General features: G+C 36.9%; 1 protein-coding gene across 2 annotated transcripts; it reads left to right on the top strand.

Moving 5' to 3' along the window:
* Positions 1-760: 760 nt before the first annotated feature.
* On the top strand, positions 761-17129 carry brd8a (bromodomain containing 8a). 2 transcript variants are annotated; one of them, XM_077233432.1, is made up of 20 exons: positions 761-897; positions 1345-1438; positions 2051-2120; positions 2467-2516; positions 2605-2727; positions 2803-2883; positions 5154-5218; positions 5387-5511; positions 5586-5777; positions 6786-6879; positions 7627-7761; positions 8962-9101; positions 10758-11169; positions 12001-12044; positions 12157-12368; positions 12958-13050; positions 13157-13225; positions 14467-14749; positions 15934-15978; positions 16489-17129. In XM_077233432.1, the coding sequence occupies exons 1-20, from the start codon at positions 879-881 to the stop codon at positions 16546-16548; spliced, it is 2406 nt and encodes an 801-aa protein (XP_077089547.1). In that variant the 5' UTR covers positions 761-878; the 3' UTR covers positions 16549-17129. The 2 variants fall into 2 exon arrangements, with proteins under 2 accessions (XP_077089547.1, XP_077089548.1); XM_077233433.1 differs by lacking the exon at positions 761-897 and adding an exon at positions 1012-1141.
* The last annotated feature ends 477 nt before the right edge of the window (positions 17130-17606 follow it).

Genomic DNA, 17606 nt, shown 5'->3' with positions numbered 1-17606 from the left:
GTGAATCGAATCCACTAGTTAAGTCTTCATATTAATATATTTTTTGGTTGACAATATATTTGTTTTTCTACGCGATCTTTATAGTGTTTAATGCCTCGGCATACCATAATGCAATTGAATTATCCGCAGTAACGTATTTGCTTGCACTCTTTTGTTGATTCCAAAATAATTATTTCGTTTTTAATTCACAGCACATTGAACTAATTATATTATTCAGTACCAAGCGAACAAGATGTATTACATAGTCACAATGACATTAACTGCCAGAAAAAAAACTCGTATATTTAAGTGCTTTTAAAATATTACATGTGTTCCGTGCTTTTTTGTTTTAGTTTGTTCCAAAAAGTTTATGTATAATTTATAAAAATGTAAGAACTGCGGTTTGGAAAGTGTCCACTTATTTTTATGTATATGGTATTTTCTAAATAAAATAAATAATTACATAATGGATTGTTCTTTACATTCCAAAATCAAAATGACATTACATGAGATAAGCACCAGGAATTAATGGAAGTTCCTTTTTTTTAAAGAAAAAAAAACTTCAATTCACAACTGAATTTATTACTAAGCAGAAAAAGAAAATAATACAGAATTGCCAAATACTATTATTTATTATATATTTAGTTATTGTAAACTGCACGTCATTCAGTGACATTTAAATATCTTCAAGTATTAAGAAAATATGGACCTGCCAGTGCAAAATGCTGGTCAAAATGACAGACCTTTAATAAATTCAGCAATGCACATGTGACTTAACCACATTGAGGTTATTGCAAAATGATTGTTGGAAAATTCACACCGGATATGCACATTTACATTTGATAGCCAGACACTTGTCATGCCAAAGGAGCAATAGAAAACAGTCCAGTCATGACAAAATGGCGAGCGGAGTTGGAAGTGAGTATTGCTCTCTATATTTTCATCATACACATGCATGTACAGCGTATGTCCTGCATGGGGCGGAGGGCAGATTATAATTGATGCATGTCAAGAAGCGAGTGAATAATGGATGCAGCGGTGCGCGTGCCGCCGTGTTACGGGATTTGCGCACAGAAGTCATTGATTACAATGATGCTCATTGGTCGAATCACTGGACAATTTACCAAAATGACACATTTATGACTACATCATACTAGCTTTCGTGAGTACATCACATTTACCATCTGTTAGAGAAATGTGAGACGCCGATGATGCTTCGACCATCTAAAATGGCACCGTTATTAGTTGTCAAACTGCCGACCCCCTTCATCACCTGACAGCGTAGCACATACTCATATGCTTAAATGCTGTTTACGCCTGAAATGCATTTTTCTCTTTATTATCTGCATTTTATTCTTTGGACAGAACATAAATTGCTATTGGGCCCAACAGAGCCATGGTCAATTAGGGAAAAGCTGTGCCTTGCCTCCTCTGTCATGAAGAGTGGAGACCAAAACTGGTGATTTTATTTTTATATTTATATCATAGCTTTAATTCAGATGTCCCAAACCTTTGTTGACTCCAAGGTCCCCCATTGGCCACAAAAATATTGAAAAGCCCCATAACTTTTCTAGTTGTTTGTGATTTACTTGATAAGAATTAAGGATACGAATAAAAAAAGACTCACAATTTCTACTCGATAAAATTGTTTAGTGCTCTGCATTACTAGAAGAATGTAAATTCATTATAAATAAATATTTGTAAAAAACTGTGTGTATGTATATATATATATATATATATATATATATATATATATATATATATATATATATATATATAGTCTATCCGTGTTTTTTTAAGACTGGGAAATCTCTTCATTTTTTTGGCTTATTTTAATGGCTATTTTGTTCAGAAAAGTTATGTATAGTTTAAAGTAATTTAAGAAATTTGCATATGGCAAAGAGCATATGGCATTTTCCTAATAAAATAAATAATTGTATAATGGATTGTTCTTTAAAGGAACATACTTAAACTTCACCTTATTCCTTCTTAGTTAGTTAATTATAAATGAATAAAAAAATAATTTAACATGGAACATCATAGTCGTGTTTTTGTACAATGGTTGTTCTAGGGTGTCTGTGAGCCGAGCCATTAAGCCATTTGCAGAACCTGGACGTCCTCCTGATTGGTTCTCTCAGAAGGTATTGGGGAAGCATGCAGTAAAACAATCCAATGACATGACAACTCACCCCAAAATTTAAATTCTACTCTTTCTTAAAAAATCTGTTGTTTCGTTTTAAACCTGTATGACATTTGTCTTGGTTGGAACAGAAAATTAGTTTTGAAGAATTCTGCTCTTGCATACAATGCAAGTGGATGGCAACTTGGGCATAAACGCATCACAAAAATATCCCATATGATTCATGCATTGTTTTCAAAGTCTTCCAATGCTTTGTATGTTTTGGGTAAACTATTCCTTTAAAGTTCAATTAATAAGACACTTATAACACACACACTCACACTCTTCTTTTCCTCACTGTTTCACAGCATTGTGCATCACAATACTCTGAGCTCCTGGAGACAACTGAGGCGCCAAAGTGAGTCCACATCCTGTTCATTTGCGTTCCAACACTCACTCCATTCCCGACAGCAGTTAATGGTGAGTGTATGTGTGTATGTTCACAGAAGAAAGCGAGGTGAGAAAGGGGAGGTGGTGGAGACGGTGGAGGATGTGATCGTTCGCAGGTTGACGGCGGAGAGGATAGAGGAGTTGAAGCGATTTATCAAGGACACACAAGAGAAGCACAGGTACCAAATTTCCACATATTCACCTGGACCATTTCCTACTGTCGACTGACTGTAACTCTATTACTGTCCTTTTAGGAAACTGAAGAGAGAAAGTGAACTCATCCAGGCAGGTCATCTGGACTCCAAACTTGAGGAGCTATGGGAGGAAATTACACGGTAAGAATCATTATACCTACTGCTATAAATATATCACATTTAAAGGAATAGTTCCCCGCAAAACTGTCATTTATGTTATGTATTAGCTGTTATTTTATTTTATTATTTAATGTTTTAAAGAATCCTAACATGGATCTTTTTTATACAACAACAGTTTCATAGTTACCATCATTATGTTCCTCACACAAAGCTATGTGATTGATATAGGGGAGTTATTTTAGTAGTATTTATATACTTTTACAGTATTTATTAATCTTTTGAATTGGCTTTTATTTTCATGTTTTCAATTTTCATTTTAGTTTAAGTTTTAATAAGTTTGTTATGTGCTTTTGTCATTTCAATGAGTTTGTGTAATATATATATATATGTATATATATATAATCTAATTTATTTTGTGCTACTAAAACATTTTATTTAGCTTTAATTGTCATTTCAATGAGTTTTTGTATTATATTTATATATAATTTATTTTGTGCTATTAAAACATTCTATTTAGCTTTAATTTAATTTACTTTAATTTTAGTAATTGTTGTTCTTTAACTTAAATATTTATTTCATTTAGTTGCCAATGCAACATTTCTAATTTCCATTTAGGTTTGTAAATATGAGGTTTTTTTATATTAATATATATATATATATATATATATATATATATATATATACATACATATTTTTTTTTTTTAATATTTTTTATATATAGTTTTATAATAGATGTTTTTAAAGGCTTAGCTCACCTAAAAATGAAAATATCCCATAATTTACTCACCCTCCAGCCATCCTAGGTGTATATGACTTTCTTCTTTCAGCCGAACACAATCATACTTACAATCCCATCTCCAGAAAAGTTGTGACATTTTGTAAAGTGCAATAAAACAAAGAATCTGTGATTTGTTAACTTTCTTAAACCTTTATTTAACTGACCAAAAAAAAGTACAAAGAAAAGATTTCCAATGTTTTCACTGACCAAATGAATTGTATTCTGTAAAGATATACACATTTTGATTTGGATGGCTGCAACACACTCCAAAAAAGTTGAGACAAGCAAAATTAAAGTTAAAAGATGATAGAATATCCAAGTTAAAATTTTTAGAAACAGCCCACAATAAGCAGGTGAATTGGCAATAAGTGAGGGTATCTTGATTGGGTATAAAAGGAGCATCTCAGTCTTTGCTTGCCTAGAGAAATCTCAGGCTGTGTAGGGCAAGACAAGTCCTCAGATGGCACTGCATGAGAAACCATGATGCTACTCTGTTAAATACAGACACATGGGCTCGGGATTATTTTGGAAAAACGTTGTCACTTAACACAGTCTGACGCTGCATCAAGAAATGCCACTTGAATCTCTGTTACGCAAGGAGAAAGCTATACATCAGTTCTGCGCAGAGATGCTACTGAGTTCTCTGGGTATCCTCAGTTCCCCAACAATTAAAAGGTGTAATTAAAAGGAAAGATGGGACACAGTGGTAAACATGCCTCTGTCCCAACTTATTTGGAGAGTGTTGCAGCCATCAAAATTTGTTTATCTTTACAAAATACAATTAAGTTGATCAGTGAAAACATTGGAAATCTTTTCTTTGTGATTTTGTCAGTTAAATTAAGGTTCAAGATGATTAACCAATCACAGATTCTTTATTTTATTGCATTATTATTATTATTATTATTATTTTATTTATTATTTATTATTATTAAACAAAATGTCCCAACTTTTCTGGAAATGGGGTTGTAAGTATCATTGTATATTAAAAAATATCCAGGCTCTTCCAAGCTTCATAATGGGAGTGAATGGTACCTTAGATTTTGAAGCCCAAAAAAGCACATCCATCCATCATAAAAGTAATCCATACGGCTCTGGGGGGTTAATAAAGGCCTTCTGAAGCGAAGCGATGGGTTTTTGTAAGAAAATATCCATAATTATAACTTTATAAACCATAATCAGCTGTACGAGTGACCTCTGACCTGACGCATGACTAATAGTAATAGTACAAATAGTACAAAGAGAATATGGCTGGGCAACAAACTCAAGCTCCTCCATTATTTCTCTTTAAAAATTCTCAATTTAGACTTCAAATTCATGACCGGTGTTTGGTTTTGCTCTATCCTCTGCACTTCTGAGGTCACTCTTCCGCCTGAACTACTCACGCACTGCTGTTACCAGAAGCCAGTGATTATAGTTTATAAAGTTAGAAATATGGATACTTTTCTTTCTGATGAACTATCCCTTTAAGTGAATGTTTGTTGGTTTAGTGATTTAAGTTCTGGATCTTCATTAGGAGCCGAAAACACGAGGAAGAAGAAGCTGAGGTGAAAAGAAAGGCCACAGATGCAGCGTACAAGGGTACAAGCTTTCATCAGAATTGTCTTTTTCACATGTGTATGTCTGTTTTGTGTGGCCTCATTGTCTTAAAGACGTGGTTTAATGAAGTAATTCATATCCGAGGTTCTATATTCTGAACAGTCATTCATAAATGCTTCATAGTAGGAGCTGTTTATCTTTTCTTTTCAGCCAGGCTGGCAGTGAAGAACACTCCTAAACGTGTGCCCAGTGTGACTGTGCGCTCCCCCTCTGGAGCCTGCTCTCCGAGCCTGGATTTTCCTATCGGAGATTCATCTGAAGATCATAGCACAACTGTGAGTTTTTTGTTTTTGTATTATTCTTTTTTAAATACGTCATTTATTTTAAGCATCATCCATCCCCGGTGCAGGGGGCGGGATCATCAGTGTTTGTGCCGCTGACGGAGCTGCCAGGTCCTGCTGTAGTAGAGACGAGTTTGGGGTCTCTGCTAGATGAATCAACACAGAAGAAGCTTTTGGGTCAGAAAATCACTCCACCCCCCTCCCCTCTCCTGTCAGAACTGCTGAAGAAAGGCAGTCTCCTGCCCACCAGCCCCAGACTGGTCAGAATTACACACACACACACACACACACACACACACACACGCACGCACGCACGCACGCACGCACGCACGCACGCACGCACGCACGCACGCACGCACGCACGCACGCACGCACGCACGCACGCACGCACGCACGCACGCACGCACACACACACACACACCTAAATCTATATATATATATATATATACGATTTCTTTCAAGCTTTCTGCACATTTATATACATACAAACTGTGAAATATATATAGGATAATTTAATCATACATTTTATATTTAAATCTATTGTGCTGATTTTACTCCACAACAAGTGAAGAAGATAAAGAAGAATGTGCAGATTCAATGTGGCATACATTACAGTTTAAAGGTTTGGGGTCGGTAAGATTTTACAATTTCAAAGAACCTTTTTTTTCTATTATATATTTTCAAATGTATTTTTTTCCTTTGATGTAAAGCTGAATTTTCAGCATCATTACTCCAGTCTTCAGTGTCACATGATCCTTCAGAAATCATTCTAATGTGCTGATTTGCTGATCAAGAAACATTTAGTATTATTATCAATGTTGAAAACAGTTCATATTTAATGTCAATATTTTTGTGGAAACCCTGAAGCAGTTTTTTCAGCATTTATTTGAAATATATATATTTTTAAAACATTATAAATGTCTTTACTGGCATTTTTGATCAATTTAATGCATCCTTGCTGAATAAAAGTATTAATTTCTTTAAAAAAAAAAAAAATCTCTCTGACCCCAAAATTTTCTTTGTGACCAATTTTAATAAGATTAAACAGAAAAATCAACGTTGGCTCGGACTACACACAGACACACAAAAATAAATAAAATAATAAATAAATCATAATTATAATTTTTAATTTGGCTAGAAATGACTCTTTGAGTAAAATCCTTATCTGGCAAATGACTGGAAACTTCATAGAAAAATCTGGGGGGGAGCAAGCAGTGAGTAAATCTGGCCCAAATGCTTTTAAAATCTACAGAACATATTTTTTGCAGGCTGTTGAGGGAGAATCTCCGTCTAGTCAACTTACAGGAAGTCACGATAATCAGATGATGACTTCTTCACTTCCTGCCTCTCAGGCAGCTACAGGTATGGATTCATACACACTTATCTGTCATGTCAAGTCACCTTCATTTATATAGCGCTTTTAGCAATATAGATTGTTTCAAAGCAGCTTTACAGTGATAATAGGAAATTACAGTAACAGATATTGTTTTGGCTTTACAGCAGCTCTAGCTCTATAATAAAGTTATTGTCCAGCTAAAGTTAGTTTTGATTGATTCACTTCCGTCGCAACGATCATTAGTTTTAACTTAGGGGCAGCTAACACAACACCATTATAACAGAAAACACTCAACGCGCTCCGGCCCGGTCATCCGCACAAAACAGCGCCCGGTGGCTCAAGAACGCAAACACTGAATTAGATTCCAAGGTGCGAGCCTTGAAAATTTTTGAAAAAAAGGTTATCTCTGCGCAAACCTCAAAAACGCAAACCCGCGAAAATGCAGACGGCGTGCACATGTTTAGTCTATAGGTATGCGCGTTTAAATATTTATATATGTGCACAGGACTGTAGTCCTTCTTTACAAACCAACCCTCAATAAACTACTTGTCTGGCCATAAAAAATTATAATAAAGAATTATTTATCGCTTCTGCATAGCCACGTGAACCGGAATTATCCCCGCAACGTTTTATCTGTGCACTAAGTCTAGCAAAGTGACAAATTCTGTATCATCAGCATTTTTGTGTTTCATGTTTGTCATGATATGGGTATCTCTTCCAGCTTAACGCCTAGCCCGCTCTCTCTGTGCATCGTGTGTGTGTATGTTTCTCAGGTGCTCCCACACTGTCTCGTCTACTGGAAGCTGGCCCCGCCCAATTTCCCTCTCAGCTGAGCTCATTGGCCACTGCAGACTCCGCCCCCAGCACTGCCACCTCTGCAGTGGACACAGCTGCCCTGCTCAGCACAGGTCTCTCCTAGATGCTGTCTTATCTTTAGTTCATATCTGATGTATTAACTCTTTATTTTGGACCTTTGATCAACTGTCTCTTGTTTGTTTGGTGTGTTGGAACTAGAGATCCGCGTGGGATGGATTTTTAATCCCCTCTCTCGTGGGATTCTGTCCCGCTTCCGCCAACTCCCGTAAAAATATGTTACCTTCTCCCGCTCCCACCCGCAACATTCATGTTTTGTCCCGCTCCCACCAGCAAATGCCCACAGGTAAAAGTATACATATTTTTTCGGTACGTCCATAAAATTTCCATTAAATAGTTTCAATTTACATGTCGCCTAGCCACAATTTACACATCCCAGCATAAACGCTCCTGATAAATTATTTGTTATTATGATAATGCCATGATTTGGCATGGCAGAAAGCATGGAGAGAGCCCACCCTTTATAAAAAAAAAAAACTCTCACTCTTATTTAGTTAATTGCAATCTCACAAATTTCCGTTATAATCAATTAAGCTGTATACACTGCTCAATGAATCATTTATTTACATTGTGTCTACTCTTCGTTTGTTATAATGAGAGGATTCGCGAATGTGCAGAACTCAGCGCTGAACAAAAACACTCGCTTTTTGACCAATGAGTGGATTCTAAATTAAACGCATCTGATTGGCCATTACGTTCAAGAAATCAACAGATATGTTTGATTGGCTCCATTGCTCAACGCTGCAAAAAATGTTGTAAATAGAAACCTTTGAGGTTCTCCTGAGCAGAAACACAGATGCGCACTGGATCGCTTCCCAATATACTATTATTATGGGTAAAACTGATCCTAAACCAGCAATTATAGGCAGCTTTTCCCTATAAAAGCAATCAGAGGTAGAACAGGCAGGGGTAAGCCAAGCCTTTTTTTTTTAGTTGTTCTTGTTGCTTTTTTGCAATAGATGAATAACAATTTGTTTGTTTTAAGATATTTTACTTCTAGATGTTGCTATTTTGTGGGAGTCCCGCGAATCACTTTATTCTCCCGCAACCCGTACACACGAGTGTCTTACCGCCCGCACCCTTGCTCGCCCATCAAATCTTGTCCCGCGCTGCACTCTGCTGCGTCGGCTCCCGGGTCCCGCGGGAGTGCGGGTCTCTAGTTGGAACACAAATCAAATGAATTGAATGTCTAAAGCCAATTAGTGGGTTTGATATGTGTGTAATACTTTAAACAGGAGGTGATGGAGCCCCCAGTGCTTCAGTGGATAATAAGGTGGCAGTTTTAGGGGAAGAGGACCTGGTGACTGTGTCCTATATGGCAGAAGAGCTGGACTTAGAGACGGTTGGGGACATCATAGCCATTATTGAGGAGAAGGTAAATCAGACGTATATTACATATATTTGTATATATGTATATAAATACATTTATACCATGGTCTGTTTGAATACTCGATTCTGATTGGCTGGAAGGTGTGCATTAAAATCGTTTAATGCATAGGCAGTTTAATCACCATTTTATATTAATGCACTGCTTTAATTGAAGCACACACACCTATCACATGCACACAGAGATCGGAGATCATGCTGCGCACACACAGAATCATTCAAGAGCACAGAAACTTGATATCAACGCAGCCCCGCAGATTTTATTAATAAAATAGATTCGCTACTGAATCGCTACATAATTTTTCACAGCAATGAGGAGGTATTGACGCTGTTTTTAACGTTAAACTCGAAGCTTCATAGTTAATAGAGAGATCGATGCTGCACAGACACAGGTAATTCACACACGCATCTCTCTCGAAAATAACCATAATTTTTACCCTTCACATATTACCATGGTATAAGTGGGATAATCCACGGCTATCAGTGCATTAAACGATTTAAATGACCCGCACTTTGCGCCGGGCGGTTCTTTGCCTCCACATCGTGCATTAAAATCACTTAATACACATTTAGGCATGTATTATCTCTTACTTATTTATTTTCTTGAAGTCAACTTTTTTGTGCCACGGGTTTATTTTTAATATACAATACAATATAATATATTTCAAATACATGCATTGCACACATACACAACATAACTTTGTTGCCAGTAATGATTTCCTTGTTATTTATACAATCATTCAAAAGTTTGGGGTCAGTAAGATGTTTTAATATGTTTGACACAATTTAAAGTATAATTTAAAAACAACTTTTTTATTTTGATATATTTTAGAATGTAATTTATTCCTGTGATGGCAAATATGAATTTTCAGCATCATTACTCCAGTCTTCAGTGTCACATGATTCTTCGGAAATCATTCTAATATACTGATTTATTATGATTATTATTAATGTTGAAAACAGTTGTGCTGCTTAATTGTGGAAACTGTCATTCTTTCAGGATTATTTGATTAATAGAAAATTCACATTTCAGATAAAGAACAGCATTTAGTAAGTAGAAAGTAGAAAAGTTTTGTAAGATTGTAAAAAAAATTCTGCCACTTTTGATCAATTTATTGCATCCTTGCTGAATAAAAGTTCTTTAAAAAAATCTTTATGAACTTTTGAACAGTTGCATATTTATGCAGTTATTTAAGTGTTAATAGTTATATAATCATATTTATCTATAACTAATTGTGATTAATGTTCCAAGGAAAAGGCAACATAAACAGTAGCTCAATAGTGAGGACAAGGTATGCATTCAAGAACAACTAAAGAACAATTAAACACACCATTTGATTATGTAGAATTTCCAAGTTTGAAACTGATGAATTTGGGAAATTAATAATTTATAAGACAAAAATCAGTTTTCTTAAACCAGCTCCATTGAGGTTCAGTTAACCATTTGAACACGTGAAACAGTATATTGAGCAGAAATATAAAAATAAACCATCTGTTTTGAGTTTAGACTCAGTCAAACTAGTTGTCATTGCAAAAATACAAAATTAGACCGTAAACCATGGAAGCTTGTGTTTTACCACTCAAATCTTTTTGTCTGTCCTGCACAGTCCGGCAGAAAAATGACTGTCAGCCTGTGTTCCTGTAGGGTGAGGATAACGTAGAGGCGCTGGATGCTGCAGCAGTGGAAGCAGCTCTGTCTCTGTGTGAGGACACGGGTCACAGCCTGTCAGGTTCCTGGGAGCCAAACCCCTTCAGGCCCATAGGCCCTGAGCCCTCCAGCACTTCAGAGGACTTACACCCACATTCCCTGCATCTCTTAGAGGGGAAGAGAGACGGTCCTGACCCGTGTGGATCCGGCAGTGGCTGCGCACAAGGGTTTCCGACAACCTCCACCACCGTCCCCTCTGTTCCTCAAGACCCTCCTCCGACAGCAGGAGCCCATTCAGAGCCAGATGCCCACAGACCAGAGCACACAGATGAGGCCCAGGATGGGCAGCCAGAATCACTGCATGCTGTGATCAAAAGTGAGACTAACGAATGGACACGCCTTCAATCAGGTACTGATTACATTGTTTTGCATTGGGCAAATTATATAATTATGCTATTTTCTCTATTTTTAAAAATGCCATTCATACACTACTGTATATTTAGCAAGCAGGGATGCATACAATTGATCAAAAGTGACAAATACATTTATGATGTTAAAAAAGATTTCTATAAAATAAATACTTTTACATAAAAAACGTTTGAACAGTAGTGTATCCTTGAATACACATTTTCTGTGATGAATTTGTTAAAATTTATACATTTTGGGGCATACAGTCAAAGTAAGGGAACCTGTCTAAATAACATAATGGACAAAAAAAAGCCTTATTAAAGGAATTAAATTCTTGTAAAGAAATCCTTTGTTTGGAATTTAGCCTAATCATTTATGAGTATTTCTAAGGAAAAAGTAGTTTTCTAAGGAAAAAGTATGCAGAAGAAGAAAAACAAGAAATAATATAGACCCATTATGACTGTGTGTCAAGGTCAGTAATTTGATCTTTTTAAGATATGGCAAGGTTAGTTCAGGTTGTAAAAATGTCAAGTGGGGTGACCTCCCAAAAACTTAATGCTATTTATAAATAATAATAATTCATAATATCTCTACAAATGAATAACGACAAGATGGTTATATTTGTCATTAAATAAAAAAAAATGTTAACCCATCTATTTAATCAAACCATCATGAGTACATTTCTAAGGGAAAAAAAATATTTTTCCTCTTTTTATTTTATTTTGAACAATCTTATTTGTCATTGACCCCTGTTGCATGTGATAACACATCAACTTTAACCCTAGTTTACACACTCGGACACCCTGTAAACACATGTCCCATTTTCTTCCAGATTCACGGTCAGAAGATGACCCTGTGATAAAACAACACTCAAAGGTGTGACTGTCTGCATATGCTAACACATAATGTACAAGCCACGAGTACACATAGCCCCGGAAACCATTAACTCTGCCCTTTTTAGTATTTTCTTAACACTCCTCGTTAACAGGAAGTGAAAGTGGAGGAGGAAGCCGTGAGTGATGCAGAGGAGATGAAAGCTGGATTAGAAGGGGATGGAGACGGCGTTTATCTCTCTGAGCCAGAGCTGGACCCTCCGGTCAGCGAGAGCGAGGACGGCTACAGCATGCACACGGCATCCTCTTCCGTACAGCTCCACACAACTGCCGACTCCATTCCCAGCAGCCCTGCCTCCTCACAGTTGTATGTGCACAAACTACACATAACTAAGCTTTCACACCGAGCCTGATCGTTTGACTTAAAACAACATCTGTAATAAAACTTTGAAGTGAAACAGTAATCCTTAGTAAGCAACTTTCAGTTTTAATTCAGTTGGATTTTGTAAAATAGTTTAGATTTAATATTTCCATTTTTTAAATTAAATTAACCCCCAGTTTCACAGACAAATCTTAAACCTAGCCCCAGACTAAAATGCATGTTTGAGCTGTTTTAACTGAAATCAACTTGCCCAAACATGTGTTAAAATATATCAGTGCCATTGTTTGTCTCAGTTATGTTTTTTTCTAAGGCATGTTTATAAAAGCTACTTTAATATCCTAATTGAACTAAGGCATAATCCTGGCTTAATCTAAACCCTGTCTGTGAAACCAGGGCCTAAATGTTTAATTTAATATAATATAAAATCAAACTCTTGTGTAAATAGTTCTGATGATTATGATTATACTTTAAAAAATATTTAATACTTTTAGGTTATGGTATAAACAAGCCCGTGTTTATGTGTTTTTGCTCTGATGTTCAATTAATCAACATTCAATTAACTCTTCCTCCTCAGCTCAATTTGCAGTGAAGACCAAGAAGCGATTCAGGCTCAGAAGATCTGGAAGAAAGCCATTATGCTGGTGTGGCGAGCTGCGGCCAATCACAGGCGAGAGTCTTCATTATGTTGTTCCAAATCCCCGCCCCCTTTTATTTGGCTCATCAGAACCCATCAGCTCTGTGCAGCCAGAGTGATAATTGGTCATTTTGAACAGGTATGCAAATGTATTCCTGCAACCGGTGACGGATGACATCGCCCCTGGTTACCACAGTATTGTGCACAGGTGAGAGCGAACTGTTTAAGGTACATTTAAAGAGGTAGCACTTTATTTTACAGTCCTTTCCCCAGTGTACGTACTATGTACTTATTATAGTAATTACAATAACTAGGTACTAACCCTGAACCTACCCCTAAACCTAACCTTACCCCATGTATACCTTAAAGGATTAGTTCACCTCAAAATGAAAATTTCCTAATTAATTTACTCACCCCAATGCCAAGATATCCATGTCTTTCTTTCCTCAGTGGAAGAGAAATTAAGTTTTTTGAGGAAAACATTTCTGGATTTTTCTTAGAATAATGGACTTCAATGACAACCAGCGTTTTGAAGTCCAAATCAATGCAGTTTCAAAGGTCTTTGAAGTGCTTCAACAGACTGTGCACAATCGCAGCTGAGGAGGAGGGTCTTATCTCGCGAAAAGATGGGTCATTTAAAAAAAAAAAAAAAAAAAAAAAATATATATATATATATATATATATATATATATACTTTTTAACTACAATTATTCGGATTGAGCTGATCTGCAACGCAACGTCATCATGTTGAAAGAACAGGCTCGATGTTGCCGGCGCCAGCAAAGTTTGGTTGGTTTACAAAGCGACCAATACAATTTGAACTATCCTCCTTCGCACGGTCGAGTGGGGCGGTACTTCCGCTGGCGCCGGCGACATCAACAGTGACCTTTCAACGTGATGACGTAGTTCCCGGCGCATAGCCGATCAACTCAATCCGAACAATTGTAGTTAAAAAGTATATATTTATGTATATATATATATATGTGTGTATATATATATATATTTTTTTTTTAAATGACCCATCGTTTCGCTAGATAAGACCCTCCTCCTCAGCTACGATTGTGCACAGTCTGTTGAAGCACTTCAAAGACCTTTGAAACTGCATTGATTTGGACTTCAAAACGCTGGTTGTCAGAAAAATCCAGAAATGTTTCCTCTAAAAACTTAATTTCTGTTCCACTGAGGAAACGAAGACATGCATATCTTGGATGGCATTGGGGTGAGTAAATTATTAGGAAAATTTCATTTTGAGGTGAACTAATCCTTTAACTTTATATTGCCCAGTACTTTCTTAGTACACGTACTGTAAAATAAAGTGCAACCTTTAAAGGTTTTGCAATTAGAGAAACCTCTACTTATCAGGATTAATCCAATTGTCTTTGATGTTTTGAGAGGAAAGTAATTCTAAATGGTAATATAAATAGCTTTGCCACAATTTCGGGTGCTTAGGCCAATGGATCTGTCCACTATCAAGAAGAACATTGAGAACGGGCTGATCCGCACCACAGCCGAGTTCCAGCGGGACATCATGCTGATGTTCCAGAATGCGGTGATGTACAACAGCTCAGACCATGATGTCTTCCACATGGCCATGGAGATGCAGAGGGACGTTCTGGAGCAGATTCAGCAATTTCTGGCCACACAGTTGATCATGCAGACCTCAGAATCGGGCATCAGTGCCAAGAGCCTGCGCGGGAGAGAGGCCAACCGCAAACAGGACCCCAATGACAAGGTGCGGCGCTCTATATATACAGCAGACCTGCACGCTTCAGCACATAAAAACATTCTGGATCACTAATGTTACTCCACATAGATATATATATGCCACCACCAAATGTTTTTTGATAGAAGTAACAATTAGCAATATAACAATTTAAAGGGAACCTATTATGCCCCTTTTCACAAGATGTAAAATAAGTCTCTGATGTCCCCAGAGTGTGTATGTGAAGTTTTAGCTCAAAATACCCAACACATAATTTTCTACAGCATGTTTAAATTGTCACTTTTTGAGGCTCAGAAAAACGCACCGTTTTAGTGTGTATCCCTTTAAATGCAAATGAGCAGCTGCTGCTGGCCCAGAGGGCGGAGCCTCACGAGCTCGCAGGACGTGTGTCAGGACAATCTCTCATCTCACGGAATGATAATATCAAAACATAAACTCTCAGTAGAATTATAATTAATTCCTGTGATGGAAAAACTGAATTTTCAGCATCATTACTCCAGTCTTCAGTGTCACATGATCCTTCAGAAATCATTCTAATAGGCTGATACATGTTTTCAGGAATCTTTGAGAAATAGAAAGTTGAAAAGAACAGCATGTCTTCAAACAGAAATCTTTTTGTAACATTACAAATGTCTAATATTGCAATAAATAATGGATATGTAATATTGTTTTGAGTTGAAATGATCGTTGTTTGAGAAGAAAGAGACATTAGATGTCTACATTTGTTCAGTCGTTGAGTCGCACCTTCTACAGATCATTGGGCTGATAATACAGTCAAGTGTTAAAACACATTAATGAAGCCAGATTAACCCTATCGTTAACACCTTAGTTTAGGGTCCAATTCTCACTGTTAACTAGTTTCTTATTAGCATGCATATTACTAGGATATTAGTACTTATAAAGCACATATTAATGGCTTATTCTGCATGACCATATTCTACATCCCTTCTACCCAATACCTAAATTAACAACTACCTTACTAACTATTAATAAGCAGTAATGAGGCAAAAGTCGTAGTTAATAGTTAGTTAATAGTGAGAATTAGATCCTAATATAAGGTGTGACCACCCGATCTTTGTTTTTTCTTTTTCAATGCAACATTCTCCTTTTAACTGCTTTTGTATTTGAGTGTTGCGTATATTCAAAGCACCTTTATCTCTCTCTCTCTGATGCTAACCTTTGTCATCTCACAGGACTGTGTTCCCATGGCCTCTCCTGCATTCCTTCTCTCTCTCTTTGTAAGTATCCCGTCTGCTCCTTCTATCCCTTTTGAATGCTACAATTCTTCTACAACCAGAGAGACAATGTAAGGGGAAGGATAAAGAACATATCCCCCTTTTCTTTACTGGAGTCTACTGGCTAAAGAAGCTCAAATTTTATATGCCGTCATTGTCAGACTTTCCATTTTGACATGTTTTTGACAAGCAGTTGATAAAATAGAAAAAAAGATATTCTGCAACGCAGAAGTAACCTATTTTCTGTGAATGTGCAAAACTTCCGATTTATAAGTCGCTCAATGTAAATAACTAGAAGAATAACAAAATCTATGGTAAAACTATTTGCACTACAAACCAGTGTTTAGAATTATGAAATTAAAATAATGCCAGATATAACAGTTTTCAGTATCAAACGGCATAACTGGAGGCGAATTACACTGGAAGCCAGACACATTCAAGTGCCCACTTTTACATTAAAAATGAGGTGGATAGTGACTGAGTGAAATCAAGTGTCTTGATCTGTCTCTGCAGGACGGGGGCACCAGGGGGCGACGCTGCGCTATAGAAGCAGACCTGAAGATGAAGAAATGAGCGACTGGACTGGCCCGAGGAAGGGCTCCTTTGAAACACTAATAAGGCCCTGTCCCAAATGGCACTCTAAGCACTCGCGGTCTTCCTACAAGTCCGCACTTTTGTGACGTAATGCCGCTTTGACTGTTGGGAAGAAGTCTGCTGTGGAGCTTGCATCAGTGCAGGCTCAGCAAAAGTGCGCATCGAGGGCACATATCGACCGCGAAGGCGGCGCTCGCGAGCACCCTTCTGAAAGCCTTACTTCTTCTAAGTCCACAAGACCGAAAGTGCATATGAAGTGCGCCATTTGGGACAGAGCCAAAGTGACTGATTGATAAAGACAGCATAGGACAATCTGTCTGAACCGTTTTGCTAACACCCCCCTCCCACACACTTAAACAGATGACTTGAATATTCATGAGGGTTTCACTGGTGTGTGGTGTTTGGGATTGGACTGCCTCAAAATCCGTGCATATATGTGTCTGTCTGTATGTAATTGTTGTGAGATTTGTTGTGCCGTACTAAAATTGTTTTGTGTACAAATAGTGCCTTTATAGGTATTGATGAATGACCGGGAATAAACCTGATGAAGGGACAAAAAATTAAATTGAAATGCCTTTTTATATGCGTACAAGGTTACTGATATTTTATCCTTTGACTTTTCCCCTTTTCTCGTTTCAAACCTCGTTTTTTTTTTTAACTTGGAGATTTTTAAATGTTCACACTGACCAAGGACTTAAAAATCAAGCTTAAAAAAAATGCATCCGAAATGATGGTATCTATAACATTTTTTTGTCTTCTGTCTTCTAAAGCAATAACGGAAGATTGGTGCGAGAAACACCACTTTAAAACTGAAATTTAAAATCGCAATGTAATGGAAATGGCGACAGATCTTTTTCTTTCTGAGTGAAAGTTATTTTTGAAAAAAGGAAATAATGTAGGGTGGGGACTTGGTTCTGTGCATTGATTGTTGATTGGATGATTGGATGGAGGCATGAAAGTTAAAGCGAACAAAATGATTGGAGAAGTCTAACGTGCGTCAACGGATCTTTATCGGAAGATTGAGGTATAACATTTAG

The sequence above is a fragment of the Siphateles boraxobius genome, unplaced genomic scaffold (assembly GCF_051911475.1).
Source record: "Siphateles boraxobius isolate OS27281-9 unplaced genomic scaffold, OSU_SipBor_1 18, whole genome shotgun sequence".
NCBI lineage: Eukaryota > Metazoa > Chordata > Actinopteri > Cypriniformes > Leuciscidae > Siphateles > Siphateles boraxobius.
This window is presented reverse-complemented; position numbering and strand designations above follow the sequence as displayed.